This window comes from Serinus canaria, chromosome 1 (genome assembly GCF_022539315.1).
Source record: "Serinus canaria isolate serCan28SL12 chromosome 1, serCan2020, whole genome shotgun sequence".
NCBI lineage: Eukaryota > Metazoa > Chordata > Aves > Passeriformes > Fringillidae > Serinus > Serinus canaria.
The window spans coordinates 55286019-55311417 of NC_066313.1; the positions used below are offsets into that span (position 1 = coordinate 55286019).

The 25399-nt window shown below is 36.3% G+C and overlaps 1 protein-coding gene across 3 annotated transcripts in view; it reads right to left on the bottom strand.

Annotated features, from left to right (window-relative positions):
- Positions 1-25399, bottom strand: part of AKAP11 (A-kinase anchoring protein 11) — a 44441-nt gene that overhangs the window by 13022 nt on the left and 6020 nt on the right. For all 3 annotated transcript variants that reach the window (XM_018908686.3, XM_030234226.2, XM_018908685.3), the window contains exons 2-8: positions 22573-22680; positions 16844-16960; positions 13318-13365; positions 11757-11891; positions 10648-10912; positions 5540-10196; positions 3119-3274 (exon numbers count right to left, since the gene is read on the bottom strand). In XM_018908686.3, coding sequence (XP_018764231.1) covers positions 3119-3274; positions 5540-10196; positions 10648-10912; positions 11757-11891; positions 13318-13365; positions 16844-16960; positions 22573-22632 — 5438 coding nt within the window. In that variant the 5' untranslated portion in view covers positions 22633-22680. The remainder of the gene's footprint in view (positions 1-3118; positions 3275-5539; positions 10197-10647; positions 10913-11756; positions 11892-13317; positions 13366-16843; positions 16961-22572; positions 22681-25399) is intronic.

Consider the following 25399-nt stretch of genomic DNA (forward strand, 5'->3'; position numbering starts at 1 on the left):
ACAGTTTGTTAAGCCTGTCAATATGTACCACACTGAACAACTCATATGATTAAATCTCATTCCCCAACTTCATACCACTCCCAGAGGATGTCTGGAAGCTTTCCAAGAACAGGACTTCCAAATATCCAGCATTTTTCAAGAAAGCAGACTGCCTACTAGAGATGGCATGAGAAGCTGTGGAGTAACTGCAGAGAAAAACTGCTGCAGGAAGATGCTTTTTCCACCTAAGTTTTACGTAACTGTGGAAGGTCATTTCCACTCACGGCCAACAGCAGAATGGGGGAAGAAAACATTTCAAGAGACAAACACTGATCTCTTTCAAGTGTTTACCCGTAACATTATCACCTATCAGTGTCTCTTGCTCTCCAGCATGCCTGCTTGGATCCCAATTTCCAAACAGTGAACAGCAAGTTAGCAAGTCTACAATATAAAGACACTCAAATAACATGAAGTTGCAAGTGCCTTATTCAGTACATTATTGTTTATTTAGACTACACGTCCAAAGAGAATTCAAAGAGTTCTCTTGTTATGTTAACAAGAAAAAAAAATAGAAAATTAAAGAGCAGAGGCTTCTGAAGAAACCAATTTGCAGAGAATGCAAACCTGGTCTAAAAAACATTTCTCGAGCTACTGTGCGAGACTACCACACTTTATATGAAATATTAAGTTTGGTTTTAAATCATTAAATTACAGGTATAAAAAATTTAATCTAGCCTATTGGTATCAATACTTTACACTCACAATGCTTCTTTCACTGGAAGTTACAAATGCAAAACAAAAATGGAAGTAAAAGCTGCACTCATCCACAGACTAAATGATAAAGAACTTGTAATCTAACAGAGTAATCTCTGCACACTACTGTTCTGATTAGGTAATAGACAATGCACTTTACAGAGTCAATCTTGGTCTGAAATAATCATATCTATTGAACCATATGATTACAGTGAAGTATGAGAAAGGGATGAGACCTTTTCCTAATTAACAGCCAAATTAGCAGTCTTTAAAATAAATTACTGTAACCACAAAACAAGCAACGAACAGACAAAGGCATTATAATGCCTCTGTAAAGGTTCATGCAGGTCTTCAAAGAGAGTCAGCAGAAGAATAACAAGAAAAACAAGAGGCTTCTGCTCTGAGTTATAACCCAGCCTGGATGCTGCATGAAAAGCCTATGTCTATGCCTATGCTTATACATACAAATCAACTAGAGGGAAAGCTTAAGAACTTTTTAATTCTAAATTTAAGTCACCAGATTTAGGCATGAAAAGCAGAAGACACAAGCACTTCCCTGCATAACTAACTAGCAAGTTCTCTAAATACTTTTCATCTTAATGGAGCTGCCCACAGGATGCAGTGAATTAATTTCTTGTGTTGCTGTGCTCGTGCATGGCTTTTGCTTTACCTGCTAAACTGTCTTTATCTCAACCAATGAGTGTTCTCACTTACACTCTTCTGATTCTCGCCCCCATTCCACCTTGGCAGGAGTTACTGACTGGCTGGGTGTGGCTTAATTGTCAGCCCGGTTAAACCACAACAGGGTATTATTAATGAATCTGTGCTTGTTACAGATCTCCCCCTGGCTATCTTTTTTTACACAAGGCAAAAACCCCAGATTCTTGCTTCCCCTGATAAAGCTCAGCAACACAGACAAACACACGTGCTGTTACCAAGCCACAATTAGTTCTGTAAAACCAGCTGATCAATTTGCACATGCCTATTTCCTCCATCAACACCTTACTATCCAAATTATGCCTCCCCTTCTATGACTAACATCTTAACTCAGGTCATTCCTCCTCTAATGAGCCACAGATTTTCTTCCAAGTTAAAAAAAAAATTACCTTATTTTTATTTACATCTGTTTTGGCAATGATAAACAAATCACAAATACAACACAAGCACTACTGTTTCCAGAATTTTTTTATACTTTTTCCCTTTATCAACTACTCTATATTATATTGTGTAACTGCCAACATAGTGAATAATCTCCCTTATACTCAGATTTTCATCATCATTTTCACTTGTTCAAGAGATGATGTTTTACTAAAATAACTCTGAGTTAATGCATTCTTTTACAAAATTATTAAGATGTATGAGTGATAAATTGTAGTAGTGGTTTGATTAAATTATTTGGTTAAGCAAAACATGAAAAATACTGCAGACATTTAACTGAGTAGTTTCACATTGGTACCAAATAACCTATTTAGATATTACTTAAGCAAGCATGTCTCCCACACTTTCTTTAATCTCAGCAATGCTGGAAGTACTAACTAAAGAAAAAAATCTCCCTCCCATTTCTGCTATTCTTCAACAGAAATGCTGAGCGTTTTTATATCAATCACAAAAAACTAGGTTTATTCATTCCTCACACATTCCTTATACAGAAGCTGGGTTCACAACTCTCAGTATAATTCTCCCTGGAAACAGGCAGAGACACTGCAAATTTTAGAACTGCCATTCTAATCCTTGTTAATTATCAAACAGCCAGGAACAGTACAGTGAGAAGCTCTGTAGAAAAAGTTACTAACCTGAACAGGTAAGCTCCAGTATTACTGACATTGGTGGAGTATTTATATTCTGCCAACCACAGACCTGCAAGTCTATGATTGGTAGAATATAAATACTCCACCAATGTCAGTTAGAGCAGCTTATAAATTCCAGTCCCAAAAAAGACAAAAATAGCCGTAAAAGCTCATCATGCAAATTAAGCTATTACTTTTTTTCAAAAATAAATGAATTTATAGAAAACATTTTGTCAAGGATTAGGTTTAAATATTTTAGAGCACAACTTATAAACTGTATTCTAAAGCTGTATTTTACACAGGTTGTTTTTAAAATGCTTACATCTTTTGCTAATACTTAAATTTTTTATATGTACAGTTTTACTTGATGTGATTCCCTGGCATCAACGACAATGCACTCTCCATATATTTTACAGAGTTTGAACAGTCATGGCCAACAACATTTTGTAAGAAAACAAAATCATGGTATTAGAGCCATTTTTAATAAAAAAGTCATTGTGTGTTGAAGACAAAAATAATCCCTTCTCCCCCAAACCCCAGGAGAAATATCACTTGATGACAAGGTAACTGTTTAACTATACTAACATCTTTATAATTACCTGTCACTTAGGTGAAGAAAACTGCTGCTCTCATCAGGATGTTCGTCTTCAAAACTTAGATTGGACCAACTCCCAGTGCTATCATCACCAATACTAAGACTCATCTGCTGGCTAACAACAGATTCAACAGAGTGAAATCCTTCTCTTCCAACAGAGCTAAACAAAAATTTAAGACAAAAACATCACTGCATTTCATGTCATCTGTGTTTAGTTCATTCACAGCAATTTAACCCCATTCCAAAGACATTAAATTCCATTGGAAAAGAAAAGGTGGGGAATCCCTTAATTTATGCCCTATTCTGAACACAAGAAATAGTGCAAACAAAATAATCTGAAACATCAACAGGCTTAAATCAGGGATTGCTATTAGGAATTCTTTCATTAGAAATCAAAGAGAGTGGTACAAAGAATTCTCTCATTTGGAATATTATTTGCTATGAACCACAGGAGGCACTGTAGCCTTGCAGCCTGTGTATCAAGGTACACTTGACAAGAAGACTTACCATTTCTGAAATTGTTCACCCTAGAACAGTTTGGCTATTTTCCCTGGCTTGCCTTCAGTACGAGCATTTAAGCAGTCTGCTACTGAGGGCAAAGTGCTTAAGTATAAACTGGTGACTAAAATATTAGGATTTCCATTTTTTAGAAAGTTTTCTGCAAAAAAAGTTTTGTTTTTCTCCTTTAAGAAAGTGTAGCAATGCATGGCTTGTACAGAATTTTTCCCCTCAGGAAGTAAGTTTAATTTTTTTATCCAAAAGCTAATCAAGCAACCATACCCCATAGAAGTTAGTCTTAAGAAGATACTTTAAAAATTCATTTAGAGAAGCTTGAATTCCTTATTCAAAAAAACCAAACATAACAAAAAAAACCTTACAAAATGAGAACATGCAGTTATGAACTAACTTTCATGTGCACACTGTGATCATCTATATATATGTATACATGAAGCAGTAGGAAGTTCAAGAAAAATTATCAGCCTACTCCCACACAGCAAGCAGCCACAGTAACATTCACTATTTAAAAGGCAATCTTAACCACATCATTCCTAACACTTTGCTCCAGTGAGCATTAATTTGCACAAATATGTTCCTGAACTGGAACCCATCAGGGTAGTAAAAAAGGTCATATTTCTCATTTTTATTTACAGTTATACCACCATCAGTTGTCTACATCACACAAGGCAGTCTCTCAAGGATCATACCATAGGCAAGATGACAATAGAATAAACATTTATAAATTCTGTTACAGCAAAATTCTAATAACACTTCCTTGCCCCAAATTTAATAATAAACAGTATCTCCTTGAACCCTGCATTTTGTTGTTGGCATATTCTAATTAGAATTTTTTAATAAAAGCGTCATCTTTGAAACCATAGGTATAGAAAAACATCACCACAAGACTTTCTTCTTTTGTCACACATCAAGTAGACTCAATCCTGTTGTGCAAAGACCAACAATTTACTCAAGAGCACTTTTATGCTCTTAGTATGCATGTGTTTTACATCAAACCTTGAAAAAATTTAGTTCAGTCCCACTGTGGCCTTTAGCCACTGAACGTATAAAAATCAATTTATTGTTCATCATGATGCCCCTCTAAACACCAGAGAAAGAATCTAGTGTGAGAAATTCTCCTCAAAAAAGTAGTAGGAATATAAATATTACTTCAAAATAGAAAAAAAAGGTACGGATTGCTCTTGGACCTGAAAAGATTTCATTCTGATCACAGCACAATCAGTTTTAGGATACAGGTGTTTGCCACAGATTTACTGTGGAAAATATTTCCTATTTACAAGCCTAATAAAGGAGACAGTATGTTACACTTTGCTAAATACACAAGAATTTCAAAGTCAATTCCTTCGTTATTGTATTACTATTTTATAAGCTAAAGTGTAGTTTAGTAAGTTGCTTTTTCTTAAAGTAACAGGTTATTTTTCTTTTGCTTTTTTATTTTCTAGTAGTAAAGACACTATCACAACATAGCCATAATAAAAAAAATGAAGTCTTCATAATACAAAGCAACGGCTCATTTGACCAGCATCAGATGTTGAAGAGGAAGTATGAACAGGGAACAAACCTGGATTCTGTCATGGCTCATAGATCAACAAAACTTGTAAGGACTAGTATGTACAACTGTAGGTACTATTTTGAAGTTGAAACAAAAAGTTCCACTTATTAGTCACCTGCTGGAACATATGTGCTGACATACACAGTATCCTTGGTTTAAAGCTCACATCGGTGGAAAAACCTTTTTTTCCCTAGTTCTGAGTCATTTAAATATAACCAGAAGAACAAAAGGAAAGCATTCAGAACATAAAGCGTATCTTTCTAAGAAAATATATCTAACATTCCTTCTGAGCACATATTTGTATTAACAATCCTTTTTCTGGTACAAAATGCAACAGTAAGAGAAAATTAATATTACCTTATGGTAACTGCCTGACCAATATTAGTCATAGCGGATGTCATTATTTCAGTAGTAAGGCTTTCAGCAAAACTGACTCCATCTTGTCCAATACCACTGTCAGCTGTCAGACTTGTGTAACTCAGCTCTCTTTCTGCTTTCTCTACAGCTGCAGTAGCCCCCTTGTCAGAAAACACTGTCCTCTGTTCTACATCAACGTGAATTTTGGGAATATCAAGCTGAAACACTCTGGAATTTTGACAGGCACCACCCAATCCAGAATGAAGAAAATGCCTCACTGGAATGCAGGATCCTTGTGCAGGTAGATGATGGGACATACTTTCTGTACAGTACCGATGTTCCTTCATACTGCAGCATCTACAGACAGTTCCAGAAAAAGGAGACAGTTTCTCAGTGTACGAGAGCTTATCCCCATTTTTTCTGTTTTCAGCCACATGGAGAAGAGCTGACTCTAAACTCATTTCTAGAGTATCATCTGCTACTTTCCTAGCATATTGTTCTATAGCTTGAATTATACCTTCACTGTAGCCATTTTCATTTATATTACCTGTACTATGATAGAGTTTATGATCAGGGGAGAAAGGAAGAAACGCTCTAGAAAGCCTTGTTTTAATGAGATCCCCTGTGACTTCATCAAATTCAGTCTTTTTATACAGACAGGAATCTGTAAGAGACTTTGGCAAACACGCTCCTGACATTTTCAGCTTCTTCCTGACATCACAAGTGATACTGTGAGCAAGGGATTCGGAAAAATGTAACAAATCTGTACATTCCGTTCTCTGTGCAGGGATACTCCTCTCGAACATTTGGCCTTCACAGTGGTGCATGCTGCTTTTCACATGCTGTACTGCATCTTTATTCCCTGCTTTGATCAGCTCCAGCTTACCATTTAGCTGTGCATTTTGCCCAGGAAATGTCTTTCTGCTGTATCTGAATTTGGTTTTTCTAGCAGCTTGCTGCAAGCCCGATTTGATAGACCTGTAAGCAAGTCTGCTGGCATACTGATCCACCAACAGCTCAGCGTTACCTCCTTCTCTTTTCAGAATGCGGATAACATGATCTGCGTACTCATCAGTCACACTTTCACAGCTCGGGTACTTGGAAGTCAAACCTGTTGTGCCTGAACCTTGTGGTAAAGGAAGCCCAGATGAATCTCTCTCTCCCAGCCACTGGTCCTGTACTGGGCCACACCATTCTTTTGAATTACCATCTTTATCACCTTTACTCACATAAAAGCAATCCACCTGGCAGTTAACCCGCTTCAACCTCAACAGCTTGCAATGCCTTGATTTCACTACTTTCTTGGCCTCATTGATGACTTTTCCTGCCATATCATCTGCATAATTCCACAAGGAATTACATGTCTCTTCTGGGATATTTACAAACGCAGTATATCTACATCTTTTCTTTTGCATCCCTAAGTGAGCCTGCCTGCTAACTTCTCTTTCATTTGTTTTACCACCTAAATGGGAAGCAGCCATTTCAGTCGCTACTGAAATTATGTGGCTAGCTAGGCAATCTGCATACTGAATTGTTTTTGCAGAATGCTCCCCTTTCTCAGCAGGCATTTCAGAATGATCTTCATCTTCACTACTTTCCACTTCTTCAGAAAGTGACCACATGAGTTTCAGCATAAATTCCTCATTTTCCAAAGAGTCGTGTTCAGTTTCAGATGAATCAGTGGTGGATGGATTGTAGGGTGTAGAAGGGGGTGTTACAGGTGCAAATTCCTTTGCTAATTCTCCCTTGAGTTTCTTGGACAGTTTTCGTAGATTCCTTTCAGAACTACCTTGACATGGTACTAGAGGAGTCGGTGGGGGTGTGTCAGGCATTAAACAGGTATTTCCATGTTTCAGGCTTGATTTTTCTTCCATCTGCAAAGCACCTTCACTGCCAAAAATCTCTGAAGGCAAGCTATTTGCATGCAGAAAACAATCAGTGTGCCTGTAATTCAAAGCTCCTGCTGATAGTTTCTGGGTATCACTTTTTTTGAAAGGCTTGTTTAAGCATGTTATTGAACAGCTTCCTGTGTCAGTACAGTCCTCTAGAACATGCCTAGCAAAAGTCACAGTGGAACAAGGCGGTGGTGATTTTGAAGAAAAATTGCTTCCTTTTTGTTCTTGCCAACAATCTTTAGATTCTAAAACACACTGAACAGAATGAGTTGGAGTAACAAATTTACATGGATTATTCAAAGGCAACTGTTGTTGTTCCACAATTATAGAAACACTATTTTGTTTCTCAGCCTCTTGCTTCTGTATCACACATTGTTCTTTTCGATGGGTATCTCTGTAGCTCTGTGAGCTCACATTACATGTTAAATTCTCACTGGTGTTGCATAACACAGTTTTACTTTCTGCCACAGATTGTTTTATGACATACTTGGCCAAATGATCTGCAAACATGCTCTTGGGGGTGACTTCACCAGTACCTTGCACATAAGGTTTTTTATCTATTACTTTTCTTGTTAAAAAATCTGAATATTCTTCTACTGCTTTTGTTACTCTAGATGAGGATATGGTTTCATAAGCTTCATTTACTATCATATCTACCATAGTTCCAGAGAAAGTATTAATGCCTTTTGACCCACTTGTTAATTCTGAATTATTGTTCATTCCAGATCTGTTATTTGTTAGTTTGGTATCATTCTGGCTACAGAAGAGGGATGGAGTACTTTCCGTACTTTGACTGTGATCCGAAGTTAGATAAATATTTCTGAAAGAAGCGACTTCCTCCTCTCTTGTTCTGTTTGTGAAAAATGGATGAGCAGAATCTTTGAATATTTTTGTACTGTCATCAGCATTTGGAACAGTGGATACTTTCACTTTATAAGCATCAGAGGAGACCTGTTGCTGACAAAGGGCTCTTCCAGCTAAGGGCACAGGTATTGAACTCACAACACCAGAGGTACAAAATAGAGCCTGCTGTACTGTATATTCCTTCTTGGAGTCTTGGATTGGCTTTTGTGCTACCCTATCATTAAAATTAGGAGAAACTGTGGAAGTCTGTGTTGACTCTAACATACTTTCTGCACTTACATATTTGATATTGTCCATGGAAACACTAATGGCTGCTTGTGTTGTGAAGGTCACATCAACCTGAGATAGTTCAATAAATGCCTCCTGAATGACAGATTCAGACAAATCTCGGGCATAGGATCTTACCACTTGGTTTTCATAATCAAATGATGAGGATTGTGCAGTAGGTGTTGATGGATATGAAAACTGGCATACTTCCATGATTCCTTCAAACACAAGCTCTTCAGCGAGCTCTGCTGCAAACCGTGCAACAGTGTTGTTAAATATTTGTTTCTTTACCTGACGCAATTCTTTCAAAGCACCGGTTATGGCTTCGCTCACCAAAAAGTTTGCTATGCCATTAATGGCACGCTCCTTCAGCGAGATTGCTCTACGTCTTCCAATCTCATAAAAAGCCATTTGAAAGACTGAAGAAGTCAACCTAGCAGCCAAATGGCAAAGTGCATTTGTGCATGAAGAAACACCTTTTTGGAGGTCCTTAAATGCACTGCCAAAACTTTTTTCAACCAATTCAGTTGCAAACTTTTGAATGCTATCTCTTATCATTAGTGACTTATGTTTAGATTTTGTTTGCTTCTGTGGTTCCTTACGAGTTTTCATTTTGAGATCTGCAGCTTGCTTCTTCTTCTCATTCAAAGTCACCCTTTTGTGTTTTGAATCATTCTCTGCACACATTTGTTCCGATGAGTACTCAGAAAAAAGAACAGAACCCAGTATTTCACATGAAACACTGTCAGCATACGCCGAATAATTGTTATAAGCTGCATCAGGGTGACTTTGACCTGTCCCCTCTCCACCAAGAGTAATTCGACACGAGCATTCAGAGGAACCGCAGCTCCCCAGGGGGCTGAAGGCCGATGTTCTAATGGGGCTGAAGAAGCCTCCATTCTCTTCCCCTGACGTTCTAACCGGGCGAGGGGAATCCGGGACCTCGAAGATGCTGCTGTACGGTGATTCTGGCTTACGAGGTGTTGGTTTCTTTACATTGGCTGGGAGAGTGGGACGATCAAACTTGAATTTCTGAGGGTTCATTGTAATGCTTGCAGAAGATAATTTTTCATGTGCAGTCCTCCTTTTCTGGGCAGTATTCCCTAGGATGGGATCCCTAATAATTTTACAAGAGTTTTCCAAGGCTTGTTCCAGCTCATCAAACTGATCAAAACTATCGAAAAATTCACTCACTTCTGAGTCTGAATCCTCTATACCATCTTTTACTACTGGAATTTTTGGCAGCTGAAGTTTTGCTTTCAAGCTTTTTTGATACCCTTCTTCATCTAAGAAGATGATGGGGCTTGGGCTGGAGCAATCTGACTCAGAGGATTCAGCTGGAGAGGAAGAAAACAATGTTTTACGTAAAAAATTAACACCTTGATCAGACGGATTATATGGCTTATAGAAACTCCTTTGTATCCAGGGATCAGAAATTGAGGTTGTAACTGAATTCTTTACTGAGGGCAGCTCCTTAAGTCCCAAAATATCAATCAAAGTAGAAGATCTGGCAGATGATCTTCGATGTGCAGAACCCACAACAATCTTGGAGTCAACAGCTTCTAAACATTGACCAGGGACAGTCTGTGAAGCAGCATCTCGATGGTTTTGAGAAGCAAAGCTGCATGTACCTGAACAAAAAAGAAAAAAGGTAAAAAGAGATTGCTTCAAAACCAAGAATTTCCACAGAACTATAGCAAATGGGACAGATTTTAATGGCAACTTCTGGGTTTACTATTGCTGCAAAATGCTAGCTCATCTTTCATGATTAAAGCAATCTTTCATTTTCTTTAAATACTATTATACAAATCTAATCACTGACAAATGACTGTATTTTTTAGCACACAAAGTAGAACAAGATTTTATTTGATATCCATCTGACACTGAGATTAGAATCTTTTGTTCATGAGTTGGTAAACTGTTGTGAAAAGAGCAAAAAATTAATTTTTCAATTGCATAATATCCCTTTACAAAGCATGATTAATGTAAAAATAAATCACAATTTATTTAAATTTACTCTTTTATTAAACCCTAACAGCCTAAATTTCAAATACCAACTTCAAAAAGTGTGCAAGAACTTACCAGCACTTAGTATCTTTGAAGGTTCGTCTTCATCTAAGTGTTCGAAAGCAGTGACAAAATCATCCTCAATTGAAGAAACCGACTGATTGGTGTCATCGTCTTCTCCATGGGTGGTCTCTGTTTGATGTTTTTGAGAAGAGTTTATTTCCACTGCATATCTTATGCCTGCAGTATACTTGCTTAGCAAGGTGAATATATAATCAACTTTGATCCTTGGGAATGAAGGAGACATTCTCATCACACAAAACACTTCAGGAAGCTGATTCTAGGAAAAGAGAGCAACAAGAAAACAAACACAGCAATCTCAAAGGGATTCATTCAATGCATTTTTATGAAGAGAAAAAAATTTTAAAATATTTTAAATACAAGGAAATTAATTCAACAGTTTGTGTAGAGTGATAGCTAGAATGATTTCTTCATTTCTGTAAGGTCTGCATTCTAAATAAATCACTGCAATAATGTAACCCAACCATGATAACATGTACCAAAGAATCTATTAAAGAATTCATGTCGAAAACTTGTGGAGGAACACACTATTTCAGAGCATGTTTATGCCATATAATATTTCAGTTTATAGAATATCTGTTTCTTTGAGGTACCTTTAATCTTATATGCAATGTTTGTAATTGGAAATAATATAATTAGCATGGTAATAATGGGAACAATATAGAAATAAAAACAGTGGAAATTCTATAATTAATAGCATTTATAATTTTTTTTTAAGAAAAGCTATCACTGAGATTTATGAACACCGGACATTCCCTTAATTTTGGGTACCTCAGTTTCAACAAAAAAAGTCTGCTAAAGAGGAAAGCTATCTGAGCAGAGCAGAGAAAGGTAGGTTGAAAAATTTCATATTCTTTCCAAATTGCAAGTGAAAGGGACTATAGCCTAGCAGAAGCATGGGATCGGCACCATATTAAGCATTTTTAAGTATTATCTGTAAAGAATACAACACAGTTAATTTTCATGAAACAACAGAAATATAATATTAGTACTACTGTGGCTAAGATGACCCAAAACGAAAAGCAAGGCAGGGTGTAATAAGACTCAACTCTTTAGAAGGCAAAATGTAATGCTTCTGACATGCAAGAGGACAAAAATTTTACCTGATGTTTCATGACATAAGGTTTTGCCAAGGTTTTCTTTACATCTTTTAGAAACACAGCCTCGTTTTCTTTTAGTTTGCGCAACTGGAGAGATTTCAGAACATCTGGAAGCTCTACAGAAACAGCTGATAACTCCTGAATTTAAATAAATAACATTGAGAATATAAAAATCCAAAAAAAGCATGCAAATGACAATGGAGTTGATTTCATACCTCCCCCAAATCCTAACAGCTGCTAATTCTGGTAAAGTTATAGTTTTCTTCCCTATTTCTTACTCTGTCCCCCACTTACTCTCTCAAACCGTGATATAAAGCTTGTGTAAACAAGATTTAATTCAGTCCATACTTGGAAGATGCCTAAAAGTCAAAAAGCAGAATCTTGAAAGTGCTGAAAAGCAGCTGCACGTCCTACAAAATACCCAACTACACTAACCTCAGCTAATGATGGTTCTCAGTGGATCTCTACATGATCTTTGTGTGCTTCATTGGAACAGCATTCTAGCTCCCTATCACAAAAATATGAGCAAGGCACTTCTTTAACATGACCTTTGACAACCTTTAGATTTATCTAATACAGAAGAGGCCTATGAAAGAGTTCAATTTTTTTTTTCCAGCAGTCTAAATACTACTGATCCCTATGGTTCAAAGCAAATCCCCATAAACCTCTCCTGTCCAACTTTCTCTACATTCCATCTAACTCTAAACAATCAAACAGTTCTTACCTATACTAAAATGTTTAGCATTATATTTTGAAGAATTAGGAACATTGATCTAATATGGAACACAAATGGATCCAAACTTTCTTCATTTTTTAAAAATGTTTTACATTTTAAAACACCAACTAACTATTACAAGCAATGTCTACTAAGATCTAGACAGAGTAGAAACATGGAATTTTACTGTGAACATGTATGTTATGAATTATACTGATATATAAATTCCACAGGAAAGCTAAATCCTTAACTTATAAAATGGCACATCATAACCCTCATAGTTTGCTACACTCCACCTTTTAAAATAATATTTCTTTTATATATCTAAATCTCCAGAATAACATCTTAAGGCATAATCATAATACTGACTTCTAAACCCTCATCAGCCATTCACAGCTAGAGGTCAGATCAGTAAAGTTCAGTTTAGTTTCACACATGCAACTGCACCATATCAATAAGCACAACTCAAATAATGGTAAGATAACAAACCAAAACACTGATACACACAAGTTTTTAACAACAACAATAATATCCAAACCAAAAAAAAGCACCCACAAAAACCACAAGCAACTGAGGCCCTCCCTACCCAAACACGGCCCCTGCGCTGTATTTACGTTGTTCTAGAGCATCCTAATACAAAGACTGACCTAGGTAACATTGTAAATATATAAAACCCACTGATTATCATATTAAAATTATTATTTTCAATCTTCCAATGACATTTGAAACTTAGGCTTTTAAATACTTAAGATACATCTATTCCATTTCTTGAACACCTAATTTCCTCTATCTAAAAATCTAGGTGCTACTGAGAAGAAATTTTCCAATATAGATAAATATATTCTGTACCTGCAAGTGAGCAGCTCCCATCCCTTCTGCAAAACCTATAAATGTAATCTGTAAAATAAATACAAGAATACAGTCAAGTACAGTAACTTTTTTTTTTTGTTTCCTGCAGATATTTAAGAGTTAAAAATTCAGCAGACTTTAAGTTAAAGCTTCATTCTACTGCACAAAACCATACCTTAGGGCAGTACAGTTTGCTCAAAGAGCGGCACACAGCCATACATAAAGAATGGTAATGCTGTACTATTTGTCTTGGGAAAGGTCAGATCAGACTGAAGAGCATACACAACATTTCAAACTCACTACACAGGAATTATTCTAGTGGCTGGTATATACAGAGCAGCACATACAAGCCTCATTACATCTGTTAAAATAAAGATGATTTTGCAAAGATCAGTGCTCATCCATCCTTGCTTCAGGCTGGGCACAAATAAAACAGTTTCAGTCTGAAATCTGTCCATGCTGATAAACTGTTATACATTTGGATATACTGAATAAAGCATAATGTCATTATGCAATTTACCATGTAAATTGATTAGCCTGAGGCCAAAACACAACAGATTACTTAAGCCACATGTTTGCATGCCATTGCCAAATAAACAAACCCTAACATAAAAGAATTAAAATATTCAACCTACCAAAAAAAAAAAAAAAAAACCAAAAAAAACGGTTTTTTTAGGCTCAGGAATCTAAAGTATGCCAGAAATAACAGTTTTACCTCAGTTTTTTGTGCTTGTGGACAAATGAGATATTTTATCACATCTTGTCCCTCTTTTCTGTCTACAGTGTTTTGTACCATTCAAAACAAACAGACTGAAGAGTCAGTCATTGCTCAAACTTTGCTCCATACATCAGATAACCACAGTTCTCATTTATTATTTCCCTAAAAACAAATCCAGAGGCCATCTGCATACTCAAAAAAAAAAAATAAAAATACCAAGACATTTATTTTCAAAACAAAGCTGTCAGAAAATAAGCTTTGCTTCCATTTTGTAGATACAGAATAAAGCACAGAGACTAAATACTTCTTCCACTGATGTTTGAAATTTAGTTTTATTTGCTTTCCATTTTTTCAGAGCACTATGCAATAGACTGACTTTTAAATCATTACTCAGAAATTTACAACAGGTACTCCAGTTACTCCAAAGAACATCACTATGTTTACACTGATATATTATTAACTGGTTCAGCTACCTGCCTGTACACACACAGAATCTCTGTAAGTGAGGAAAAAGAGCTCTGTGAGAGCTACAAAAAAGAAATGGCCAGAATTCTATTTTGAACTATTTTTGTGTTTTGAATTTGTCCTTTTAAAGTGTGAGTAAAAAAGAAACCCCAAACTTTATTTTCAACTGAAATCATACTATGAAAAATTCTGTCTGGTTTATTTCATGGGGTTGCATGCTGGAAAAAAGATCTTATTCTTCCAGTTAATATCTTCCGGCTTACATCCACTTATCCTTATGTTAGGTATGACAAGATCATAAAGGAAATAATGCTTCTCCACAGCATTCCAAATTGCTCCAGACAAATCACACATCTGCAGCACCGTATTCGCTGTTAACTGTGAAACAATCTTGTTTGAGCAACGTTACTCTTCAACTCCTACACAATTCATCTGCCCAACATCTGCAAGACATTCTTCAACTTCTACATGTTTTATCTGTACAGTATGAACTTTTATCAGCACAATATGAATTGAATTACTACACAGAAGGGGCAAAATATCAAACAATTTAAGCTACCTGTGAAAAAACTAGTTCTCTAAAGAACATTTTGAGAGGCTCTAGAGTTTGTTGCTGTTTGGGATTTTTTGGCAGTTTTGCTTTGTTTTCTTTAATGGGTGTTTGTTTTTTATCTTTTTACATGTCCCTTCCTCTTCCTCAAGATATTGATTCCAACCCTTATCTTCTCCCATGGGATAAGTCATTGTGAGAGACAGGGCAGTGAGCAGGAGTCATAGCTTCACACAAATGAAAGGCAATATTACACTGTGAGATCAGCAGACAACTGTCAAAGAGTCCACTACTGAGTCTATTTTTGTCTCGATGAGGAGGCTAATCTGGATCTCTTTATTGTGGTCAAACTCCAGTTTTCACAGAAAAAAACCCCCAGCTTTTAATACTTTGAACATGTCAGAAGTTAGTACATCAGTTCAAAAGTTGTTGGGGCCTAGGCCAAGGAAAAAGTCATCAGAAACACAAGTCCTTTCTTTAAACTAAAAATAAATGTATGAGACACTGTATTTGAAGGCTTTCTTAAGCCATGGGTACAAAGGAAATGGTACAGGAAAACCTAAATTCTGGTTTTCTCAAGTCTGAGTTCTTCTAACATCATCTTCTATATAAGTATCTTTTTCCTGTATTATCATAAGAAAAAAAAAATACCCGTTCTGTGACAGGATATTGACCCTCTTACATTTCAACCAGAGGACTCTTAATTGCTTGATCTCATAAGGTAACTAAATATAGTCAACTATCTTTCTCTACAGGGACCATCACTGCAGGCATATGAAACATGTTCCCAGCTATTTGTCAGTATTTTCTACAAGACAAAAAAACCTTCATCGATTCTAAAGCATGGTCTGCCTGATCAGATAAAGACAAGGTTTTGCTCACACCTCCACTGCAGAGCTCTTCTTCCTTACCTTATCTTTCATAGCTTTCATCATTCACAAATTCAGTTTCTTGCCTGCTTCCCAAATGTCTCAACCCTTGACTGTATCCATTCAGTTACACAACCTCTGGCGTTATCCAAGCAATCCTAACTCATCAATCTGCCTCTTGCTACTGCTCATGCAATTATCAAATCTCCCCTAACCACTTTCTCAGTTGTCTTTGCTTCAACTCTATCTCGGCTTCTCTGCACGGCCTGTTCAGGTCAGCCTCTCCTTCTCCGAGCTCCTTGTCAGACCTGTCCACTACTAATTAGAAGTCTTGTAAAACCCATAATACAAGTTATATGGCATACACTGCTTTTACTTTTTTCTTTTACCTTTGGGGAAGTTGTTGTTAGCCTTGTAACTCAAACAGTTCTAGTATTTTCTCCTTACAGCTTCAGATTTACCTAGATAGACCCACACTCTCTCAGGTCTACTTCATCCAGACCTTGCCCAGCTTTCTGACCATTCATATCACATAAAATAAGTCTAGACCTGCAATTCTGAGCTTCAGCTTTAGTCTTCAGACCTCAATCAAAATGTTCTGCTACTTTATTAGGATATCATCTATAAAACCTTAATCACAGCAGTGCTCACAAATGCAGTACACCCAAGTCATCTATTCACACACCCTGGTTTTTCTAGTTTCACAAATCCTCTGAAGCAGAGAAATGTCACCTTGAAATGTTACAGCCTTTTTAAGACTTCAGTGACTAAATTCAAGAATGACAATAGGGAGCATAGATTTTAAGGCCAGTAACTTGCATCATTGTTCCTATTTACTATCCTGCAGCTTTCCATACTGTTTCAAGAGACATTGCTTTCTACCATAGTCACAAAATATATATAAGTGAGAATATTATGGCAAACCTCAATAAAATTATCTTGCTCTTCCTGATTTAAGCATTCCTCTGCTGATACACTGCATAACTCTTTCCTGCTGTGTAGCAGTGACTTCAGAGATTGCAGGATACTTTCACCAAAACTCTGAAAAACAATGAAAAAAAATTTAAGAAAAAAATGCATGTTCAGTTCCAGATAAATGGTCCATCCATCTACTCTCTGCCCCCCAGAAGTTTTGCTATTCTGATTATTACTTCAAATTATTTTGTATATAAATCACCAGGTTTGAAGCTTGAATTTACTTCAAGACATGAAGCTGAAGCAGGTACATTTTCTTCAAACAATACTTTTATTCCTGAATGGTTTGACATTCTGAATTTAAAAAAAAAGGAAAGATGAGAACACAAAGAAAAAAAGAACACATGAATCCAAGAAGAAATTCCAATCCCATCTATTCTTTGCATTGTAGCCTCTATATGGAACTTTTCCATCACCTTTTCCTTAAATAGGATGAAAAGCAATTTTAGTCAAGAGAAGTAGAGGAGGTGGCTTCAGAAGTCAGAGGAGAAGAAAACAAACAAAAACACCCAAGAAAATCCACATACACGCTTTCCCACTCCGTGAAGAATATAAAACAACTGTAATTTAATTCCACGTAAATACTTCTTGTAACATTTCTTGTCATTACGCTTATGGTGACATGCAAGCACCCAGGGATGGCTAAAAAAGGCTGAAGAATCCAAGACTTTATTCCAGTGTAACAAAGCACAGCAGAACAAAAGAATCAACACTACGGAACAACAAAAACTGGTTCACTTAGCTTGTAAAAAAGACAATATCATCTGAATTGTTTTTAGGAAGTCAGCAATCTCTTCTTTTTTTAATTTAAAATTTTCATCTTTTCTAGAAAACTGGAAGGTTAAGAAGACAAATAAGGACATCAGATGGTTAAAAATTATTAACCCAATAATTATTCTCTATAAGACTGCCCTGTTAAAAATTACATAAGAAATCAGCGTGTCCAACTTATGACAAAGTATTTCAAATTTGCCTAGCTTCTCAAACAATAGCAGAAGTGCTAGATAGCCAAATCTATCAAATCTATTCTCTGGACAGAGAATGCTTTGCATTTCTGGTAGTCCCACAAGAAAAACAATCCCTTTATAGTAAAAAGTGATTTTACATATTACAGGTAAACCTCAACAAAGATTTTTTTTTCTCTGTATAAAAAGTAGTATTAAATGCGACTCTGTCAAAAGCCAAAATCAAGGGGCCTGTGTCATTGTGTTTATGCTCATGGCAACACAAAATTAGGAAAGCACTTCTAGAATGAACAGACAAAAGCAAAACAGAACTTCAGGATCTTTGAAATTGCCAAAATACCTTTCAGAATACCAGCCAACAAGGCTCAGACTGCCTCACTGACAGCCAAGGTCAAGTGATGACAAAGAAGTCAAAACAGAAACTTTTCTATAAAAGTAACAGCTGAACTATTTCATAAAGTGTTTTAGGCAGTTATTGGGTCATTTGAAAGAAATTAATGAAGTGCTCACCTAATTTCCAATTTATCTATTCCCTTGCCCCCACATGTTAGCTACAATTTGCTCCCACTTTGTACTTTCCTAAGAAGGCTGTCAGTGCCTTTCTCTGATTCTCTGTATCTTCCAAATTTACAGGAGGCTGCAATACCAATCATTGCTCAAAGACTGTTCCCTGGTAATTCCTTCATTCATCTTGTACAAAAGTAATTTGTGAAGCCAAACAAGAATGTTGCAATGTCTCATTTTCAGCTTTTATAATCATTTAATCAGTCACAACATTCAAAACAGTAATTAGGGAAAAAAAAGAAATTCATACGACATGACTTGCTAATTTTCTGCAAGCCAACAGTGCTCCAGTTTGAGCACTGAAGGGATCATTGTTATTCTCTAGTTGGCTTTTCTAAAGCTGCAAACTATTACACACATTTCATTTATAAATAAGCACCTTTCCCTAGTTCAACATCTGAAAGGCAGAATGGGTAACTAAGAACCACAGCATGGTATGAGGAACTACCGAGGTGAAGGACAATTCAACATTTTGGAGAATATTAAGTTGAAGTGGGAGAAGAAGAAAGATGAAACAACTGGAAAAATCTCCCTAAGGTCTAGAAGGACCAGCATTCAAGACTATATGCAGTTCTGGTAGCCTATGGTGGCACTATTCAACTGAGGAGATAAAATATCCATATCTAAAATGAGGAGGAGTGTAGTGACATACGTTTTTCAGATCATATTAATGAATATAAAAAAACTTCAGAATGTGAAAAAAATAACCATATGGAAATTAACAGGCACACTACACACACAGAAGAAAAAAATCCCATCTATCTGGACTTCTGTAGATCACCTAAATATAAGAAGCGTTAACAAAATCAGACAAAGACAGAATTAACTAAAAGAGCTGGTTTTGGAAATGAAGACTTTGCCTGGATGGAGGTAATAAAAGGAAGGTTTTGAGAACAGTTGATATAGGTCAGTAAGCAACTTCTTCGAAATTTATTTTGAGACTGATGTCAAGCATCATCATCACTAATAAACTTAATGAGGAAAAAAAGTAAATATGAAATAAAGACTGTTGATAATTTGAAGTAAGCAGGTGTCATCAGCTAAGAAGGAGAACAACAAATCATACAGAAAGAATGACTCAGCACGACTTGTTTAGAAATAACCGTAAGAAACACAAAGTTCTGTCCTTAAAAAGTAAGCTTTAAAATTGAATTGCAAATTCACAAGCCTTAACTGATTTCTTGATCATGGCATAGCAATGAATGAGTGGTCAATATGATACTGCACTGAAAATAGCAAACATGCATCCTTTAGTGAAAGAACTGACATCAGAGTCACTGAGAAGGACATCCTGTGTAATTCCACATACAGTATTATCCACATGTAAAAAGAAGATTAACTCATAACAAGCAGAGAAACTAGGACTATGTAGGATAATCACTGGAATGCAAAGGCTTTCATACAGAAGCAGACTAAAACCTTCATTTACAGTTTCCAAAAACCAAGGCTAACAGAGGACAGATCACCAATTGTAAAAAAATAAGAAAGGTGAACATCAGCAAAGGAATAGAAATTATTCAAGCAGAAGAATAAGGATATCCATAAACAAACAGGTATGAATTTGCTGTAAGTATCTTCAGCCTGAAATTTTTAAGTCTTAGTTATTACTGCAGTGTGGTTCAAAAAGACAAAAGCAGCAGTAGGTTTCAGGGGAGGTGCTTTAAAGCCCTCATTAGCTGAGAGGCTATATTTTAGATAGCCTTTGGTATTCTTACTGTTATCAAAATTCTGCTTGTCCAGACAGTAGAGGACTGGATCCTGAATTTCAGAGAAATCCTTCTATCCAACAGACAATGACGCAAGTTCTCTCACAATCCCAAACTAGGAGACACAACCACATCAAAAATTGAAAACAAGCAAGCTCCCAAGACTATCAGTTCAGTTTAGGTAAGGACAAGAGGTCATCTACAATGAAAGGACGTAATTTTTTTTATAACTACTAAACTTCCAATGTACATAAACATATGGGCAAAGAACATCCAAGCAATCAGTAAAGCTCTACTTGGTAGGCCTCTAGGACTTAGTATTCTTTCCTCACATAAATCTTGCCAGAAATCCTATATCATTCACAAGCACAGATTTCAAATTTACTACTAAGTTTTGCCAGAGGAAAACCAAAAATACTGTCAAGGTGCTCAGACAGGAACAGTGAAAATTCTTGTCACACCTCTAGCTCAGCTGAGCAATTCAAAGATTTGCATTGTTCCGGCAAATAGAGAAGTGATTATCAACAAATCCATCACAGTACACCGGAGGAGATATTTGGTCTCACGAAATGTTTTATAAAACAACTGCTTTCTGATATTTCAAACAACCTTTAAGATGCCACTATGTCCAGAGAAATGAAGTGCAATGCTGGACAGTCACACTTCCTCTGCTCTTAAATAACAAAGCAGCTCTTCCTGATTTCATCTGCTCTAAGATTTAAAGGAACTGAATACTCTGAGGTAATTTTGTAAAAATAGAAACTAAGGCTTTAAATATGCACACCATAACTGTGCACTGACTTTTAAGAGCTACTACTGCAACAATTCCTGTTAGCTGTGACAAATTATTATGAAAAGGACAGGAATCAGACTGCAATCTTCTGTAAATCAACAGAAGGTGAAACACAGTGCAGCTCTGACCACCCGACTGCCTGGCTCAAAGAGAATGCAAGTTCCCCACCATAATCTAAATAGACACCTCACAGGTAAACATCAAGAGGAGGCAGCCACAGATCAAAACAATGGAGTCTGGCTGCAGAAAGATGCAGAATTCTGCAGGAAGGACTGAATTAATCCACACAGTCCAGAATGCTTAACAGCAATTAATGGAGCACTTCATAGCAGTAATATTTTATGCAACTATTAGAATCAGTGAGGAATCACTGGTCACTGTCATTATTAGAGAGATGCTTCTGCAACCCACAGGTCTAAGACCCTGGTGGGGCAGGGAGGGTGGTATTTGTCTTGTTTAGTAAATTGAAACAGAAAAACAAATAAAGGGCAGATTTTAAAAGTCTTTTAAAAGTAAGTTTATGTTCAGGTTAAGGATGCAAAATTACTTGACTGTAGTTGAAGATCTCTTTTTGAGCTGAAGAGTCCCCATAAACCAATAAAATACAAGGTTTTATACGATGTGTCTTAAAGTGAAAGATTATCACTCATAATTACAAACTGCTTAATATATGGCAGTTAACATTCCATGTCAGGATCTGGAACAACTGACTACCAGCCTGGCTGTCTCACAACACCTTCCCTCTGCCTTCAAACAGGACATTTAACACAGACACTGTTTCTTTAAAACAACAAAATCTGAAAAAATCCTGAAATAAAGGATAAGGTAATAAGGTAATAAGGTAATTTTTACATGATAGGATGCTTCCTTGCTCAGTTTCTCCTCTTACTGTTGCAGCAACTTGCAAATAAGGAAGTTATTAATGGCCAAAGAAGACCTAGAAAATTACTCAGCTGCGTTCAACTGCCTAGAGAAATACGGTTAAGATAAATAAATTTGTTCCTTCAGTATAAACTGCCACTTTCACTTTATTAAGCGCTTATAGAAGTTGCAAGAAAATTTAAGGAATTTATGTTCTCCAAGTTGAAAGGACAAAATTTTAAAAAATAAATAAAACTTAAGTTAATATTAGAAATCCCCCCTAATATCCTTTGTAAGTGCTAGATATATTTTCTTTTTCACAAGGCATTTCCTAAATGTTTATGCAAAAACAAGGATAAACCAGACAAGACACCAAGATCTAAGGATATTACAAGTGAGCCCTAATACAGGCTTCATAGAATTCAGTAAGACTATGTAGGTGTATTTTAATTTATTACATATAAACTCAAAAAGTCTGCTTTAAAATAAAAGCTATATTCTAATAAACAAGGTGAATTCTAGGAAATTAATACACCACAATTTTACCACATCATCTTGAAAGACAAAAGCATTTCCTTAAATGATGCTATCTCTCAGTTCAATTACACTAAATATAGCAGAATGCAAAGCAAAACCAATTTCTTTATTTCCTTGAAACATCAAACAACCAAAATTAAAACATATTAAAAAATCCCCTTACACAAAAAACCCAAATAAACCAGTTCACTTGCTTCATTATTAGATAGAAAAACTCAGAAATACTTTTTTTGTTTAAATACAGATCATTACCTTTTCAACAGATATTCTTGATTTCATGCGATTGCCCTGAGCCCTGGCGTACGTGTCCATGATCTTACCAATCTCGGTATTCAATGAAAGACGTCAGCTCAAAAATGCCTGCAAAAAACATTTATATTTGATTGCTTTATATTTATCCATTTTGTTCACATCCACTCTAAAAATGCAAGTAGACAAAACAAGAACCAATAAAAACAATTAAAAAGCACTTAAAGATTAAACAGCACACCATCCATAATGACAGCTGCCTTTAAAAAAGTACTGCCTTAATGACCTTCAAAATCAGGCATGAAATGCAGAATACAGACACTTAGCAGTAAGTTTCATTATTTTCCTTTAACTGGAATTTCAAGGCTGCACTGGGGGTGGGGAGGAACATTAAATTTTTATTCACTGTCGCTCATATGCTCAGAAGGGCTTTTCAGTGGGTTCCTATACAATACAATGCACTGCAACAATCTTGGAAGGCAAATGCACAACTCACCCACCATGGCAGCCAGCGGGCCCATCCATGTCTGTCCCCCTGAGGTACCACAGGCTAATGTGGATCAGCACTCTCGTTCCCTGGTTCTGCTCTGGGCAGCCCAGGCTCTGCTGGCAAAACACAGCAGACTACATGCATTTACCAGCACTCTCAGCTGAGTAGGTCACAAGAGTTTCTGCTCTAATCAGCTGCCCTTATTTATCCTAAGTCTCATTCTAACAACAAGAAGATAAAAAAACAGCTATGAAGGTATTTTTTCAAGTTTCCCTCTTTAACCAGCAGCAATGGATCCAGCTTGTTTCATTCATCTTTGCATCCACCAAAATAGGCAATAAATATAGAGTGTTAAAGAGAGAAAGCATGTGGTGAGCTTTCAAGTTCTATGGAAGTTTTAATACTTCATCTTTTCCCATGGTCACACACTTTAATCAGGAAAAAGAACTCCTATACTATATAAAATAAAGGAGGCAAAGAGCAAGTGCATATAAAAATGGCTGCAAAGATAAAGAAAATAAACACCACGACATCAGAGTATGGGTCTTCACACAACTGACCAGACCGGTCTTGTCGATCTCATCTCAAGCACCTATTTAACCTTTATATGGGAAATAAAGTTTTATATGGGTTTGGTCTTGAGCATAAGTCATTTAAATATGAAGATCCGTAGTATCATCAAGTATCTACCTTTCTTCACACCAGCAGCTCTAAAAATAAAACTTCTTCAAGAATACAATAGATTATTATTAGAAGAGATTATTATTAGGTACATCTGTACTTAAGAGATTTTTATTAGGTACAATATGAATACATTGCACTTTGATTTCTGCTTTCTTTCACAAAGATGAACTTGCCAGAATCTTAGAAAAGAAGATACACTTAGGCAAATAAACTGCAACATTTTCATCTCTAGGCAGAGCTTCTCTCAACTGGATATTTAAAGTTTAGAAAATTCAGACAATTACATGAAGCAGCCAGGTGCATGATCCACAGATTATATATATAACATAAAATATATTATATATATCCACAGATATAATATATAATAAATACAAATAAAAATTATTTTCACAGTAAACTATGGAAAGAAGACTAAATAAAACAACGATTCTGCTAAAACTCACGTGTCTAAAATAAAAAAATTGACACAACAGTATCGGGCAATAAAAAGATATCCACTTTACCTGTCCCTACTGCTCTATCTTAAATGGCTAGTCCAGTAAAAATCCAAAGCATATTGGGGAAATACTCTTAAGACATTTCTTGTCCTAAGAAAAAGCCATCTACAGAAAAAATTGGGATTTCACACAGATACTTCAGCTCTGTATATTTGGATGGATCCCTCCTTGCAAATTTTAACAAAGCCCAAGATAGCTTGCCATGGAGATGACCTTTTAACCTTGCTGGGCCCTTACGTGTTTACTCTGGTATAGCAGTTCACAGTTATATTGTAAACTGCCTTCAGGTAAAGTATTCTCCTGTGTCATCTGCTACTAAACTCTGGAGACCTGAACATCAACCTGTAAGGTCCCCTACCTATGAAACAAACAGACTTGTAAATCACAGTATGAAGACTGAAAAATCCTGGACAGAAACATAAAACCATACAGGTTTATCACATAACACCACAACGCTTTGTCTTCTCTGCATCCTGTCCTTCAGTACTCGAATAATACAGGTCCTAATATATACACCTATATTATACCACCTACAGCATCCACGCCGTCATGCACTTCAGAGAAATCTGAAGGGTCCCACTTGCCCAACAACGCAGCAAAACCTGAAGGTTTTCTTTTTAATATGTAAACTTATTATCCATTTTCAGCACAACAATGGCTCAATCATGTGAGAAGTACACAAACATTAACACTAACTGAAAAGGAAGTGAAAGCACTGACAATAAAACAGCCTGGAAGTAGCTCATTTGTATAAATAAAACCTACCGTTTAAAATTGCTTTTACTTCTGGATATTGAATTTGACTATTAAATTTAATTTCCTCCTATTGTTAACTCAAAAAAAAGGGAATCAATGGCAGAAGCATCATATAAAAGAGGAACGGGACTTTCCTGTTACTGAGTAACTATTGTCAGACACCAAAAAAAAGGGGAAAAAAACTGATCACACAACTAGTTATTGAACACCTTCACCATCTTTACCTTTTATAGCAAGTTGCATCACCTTAAATTCACACAGCATGGGCAATACACAAGCGGAGTTGGAAACCTCTGTGCTGCTAGGAAGTTACAACTTAGTTGGCATTACTGAAACTTGGAGGGAAAAATCCCACAGCTGGAGTGTGGCTGTTGATGGCTACAGACTGTTAAGAAAGAAGAGA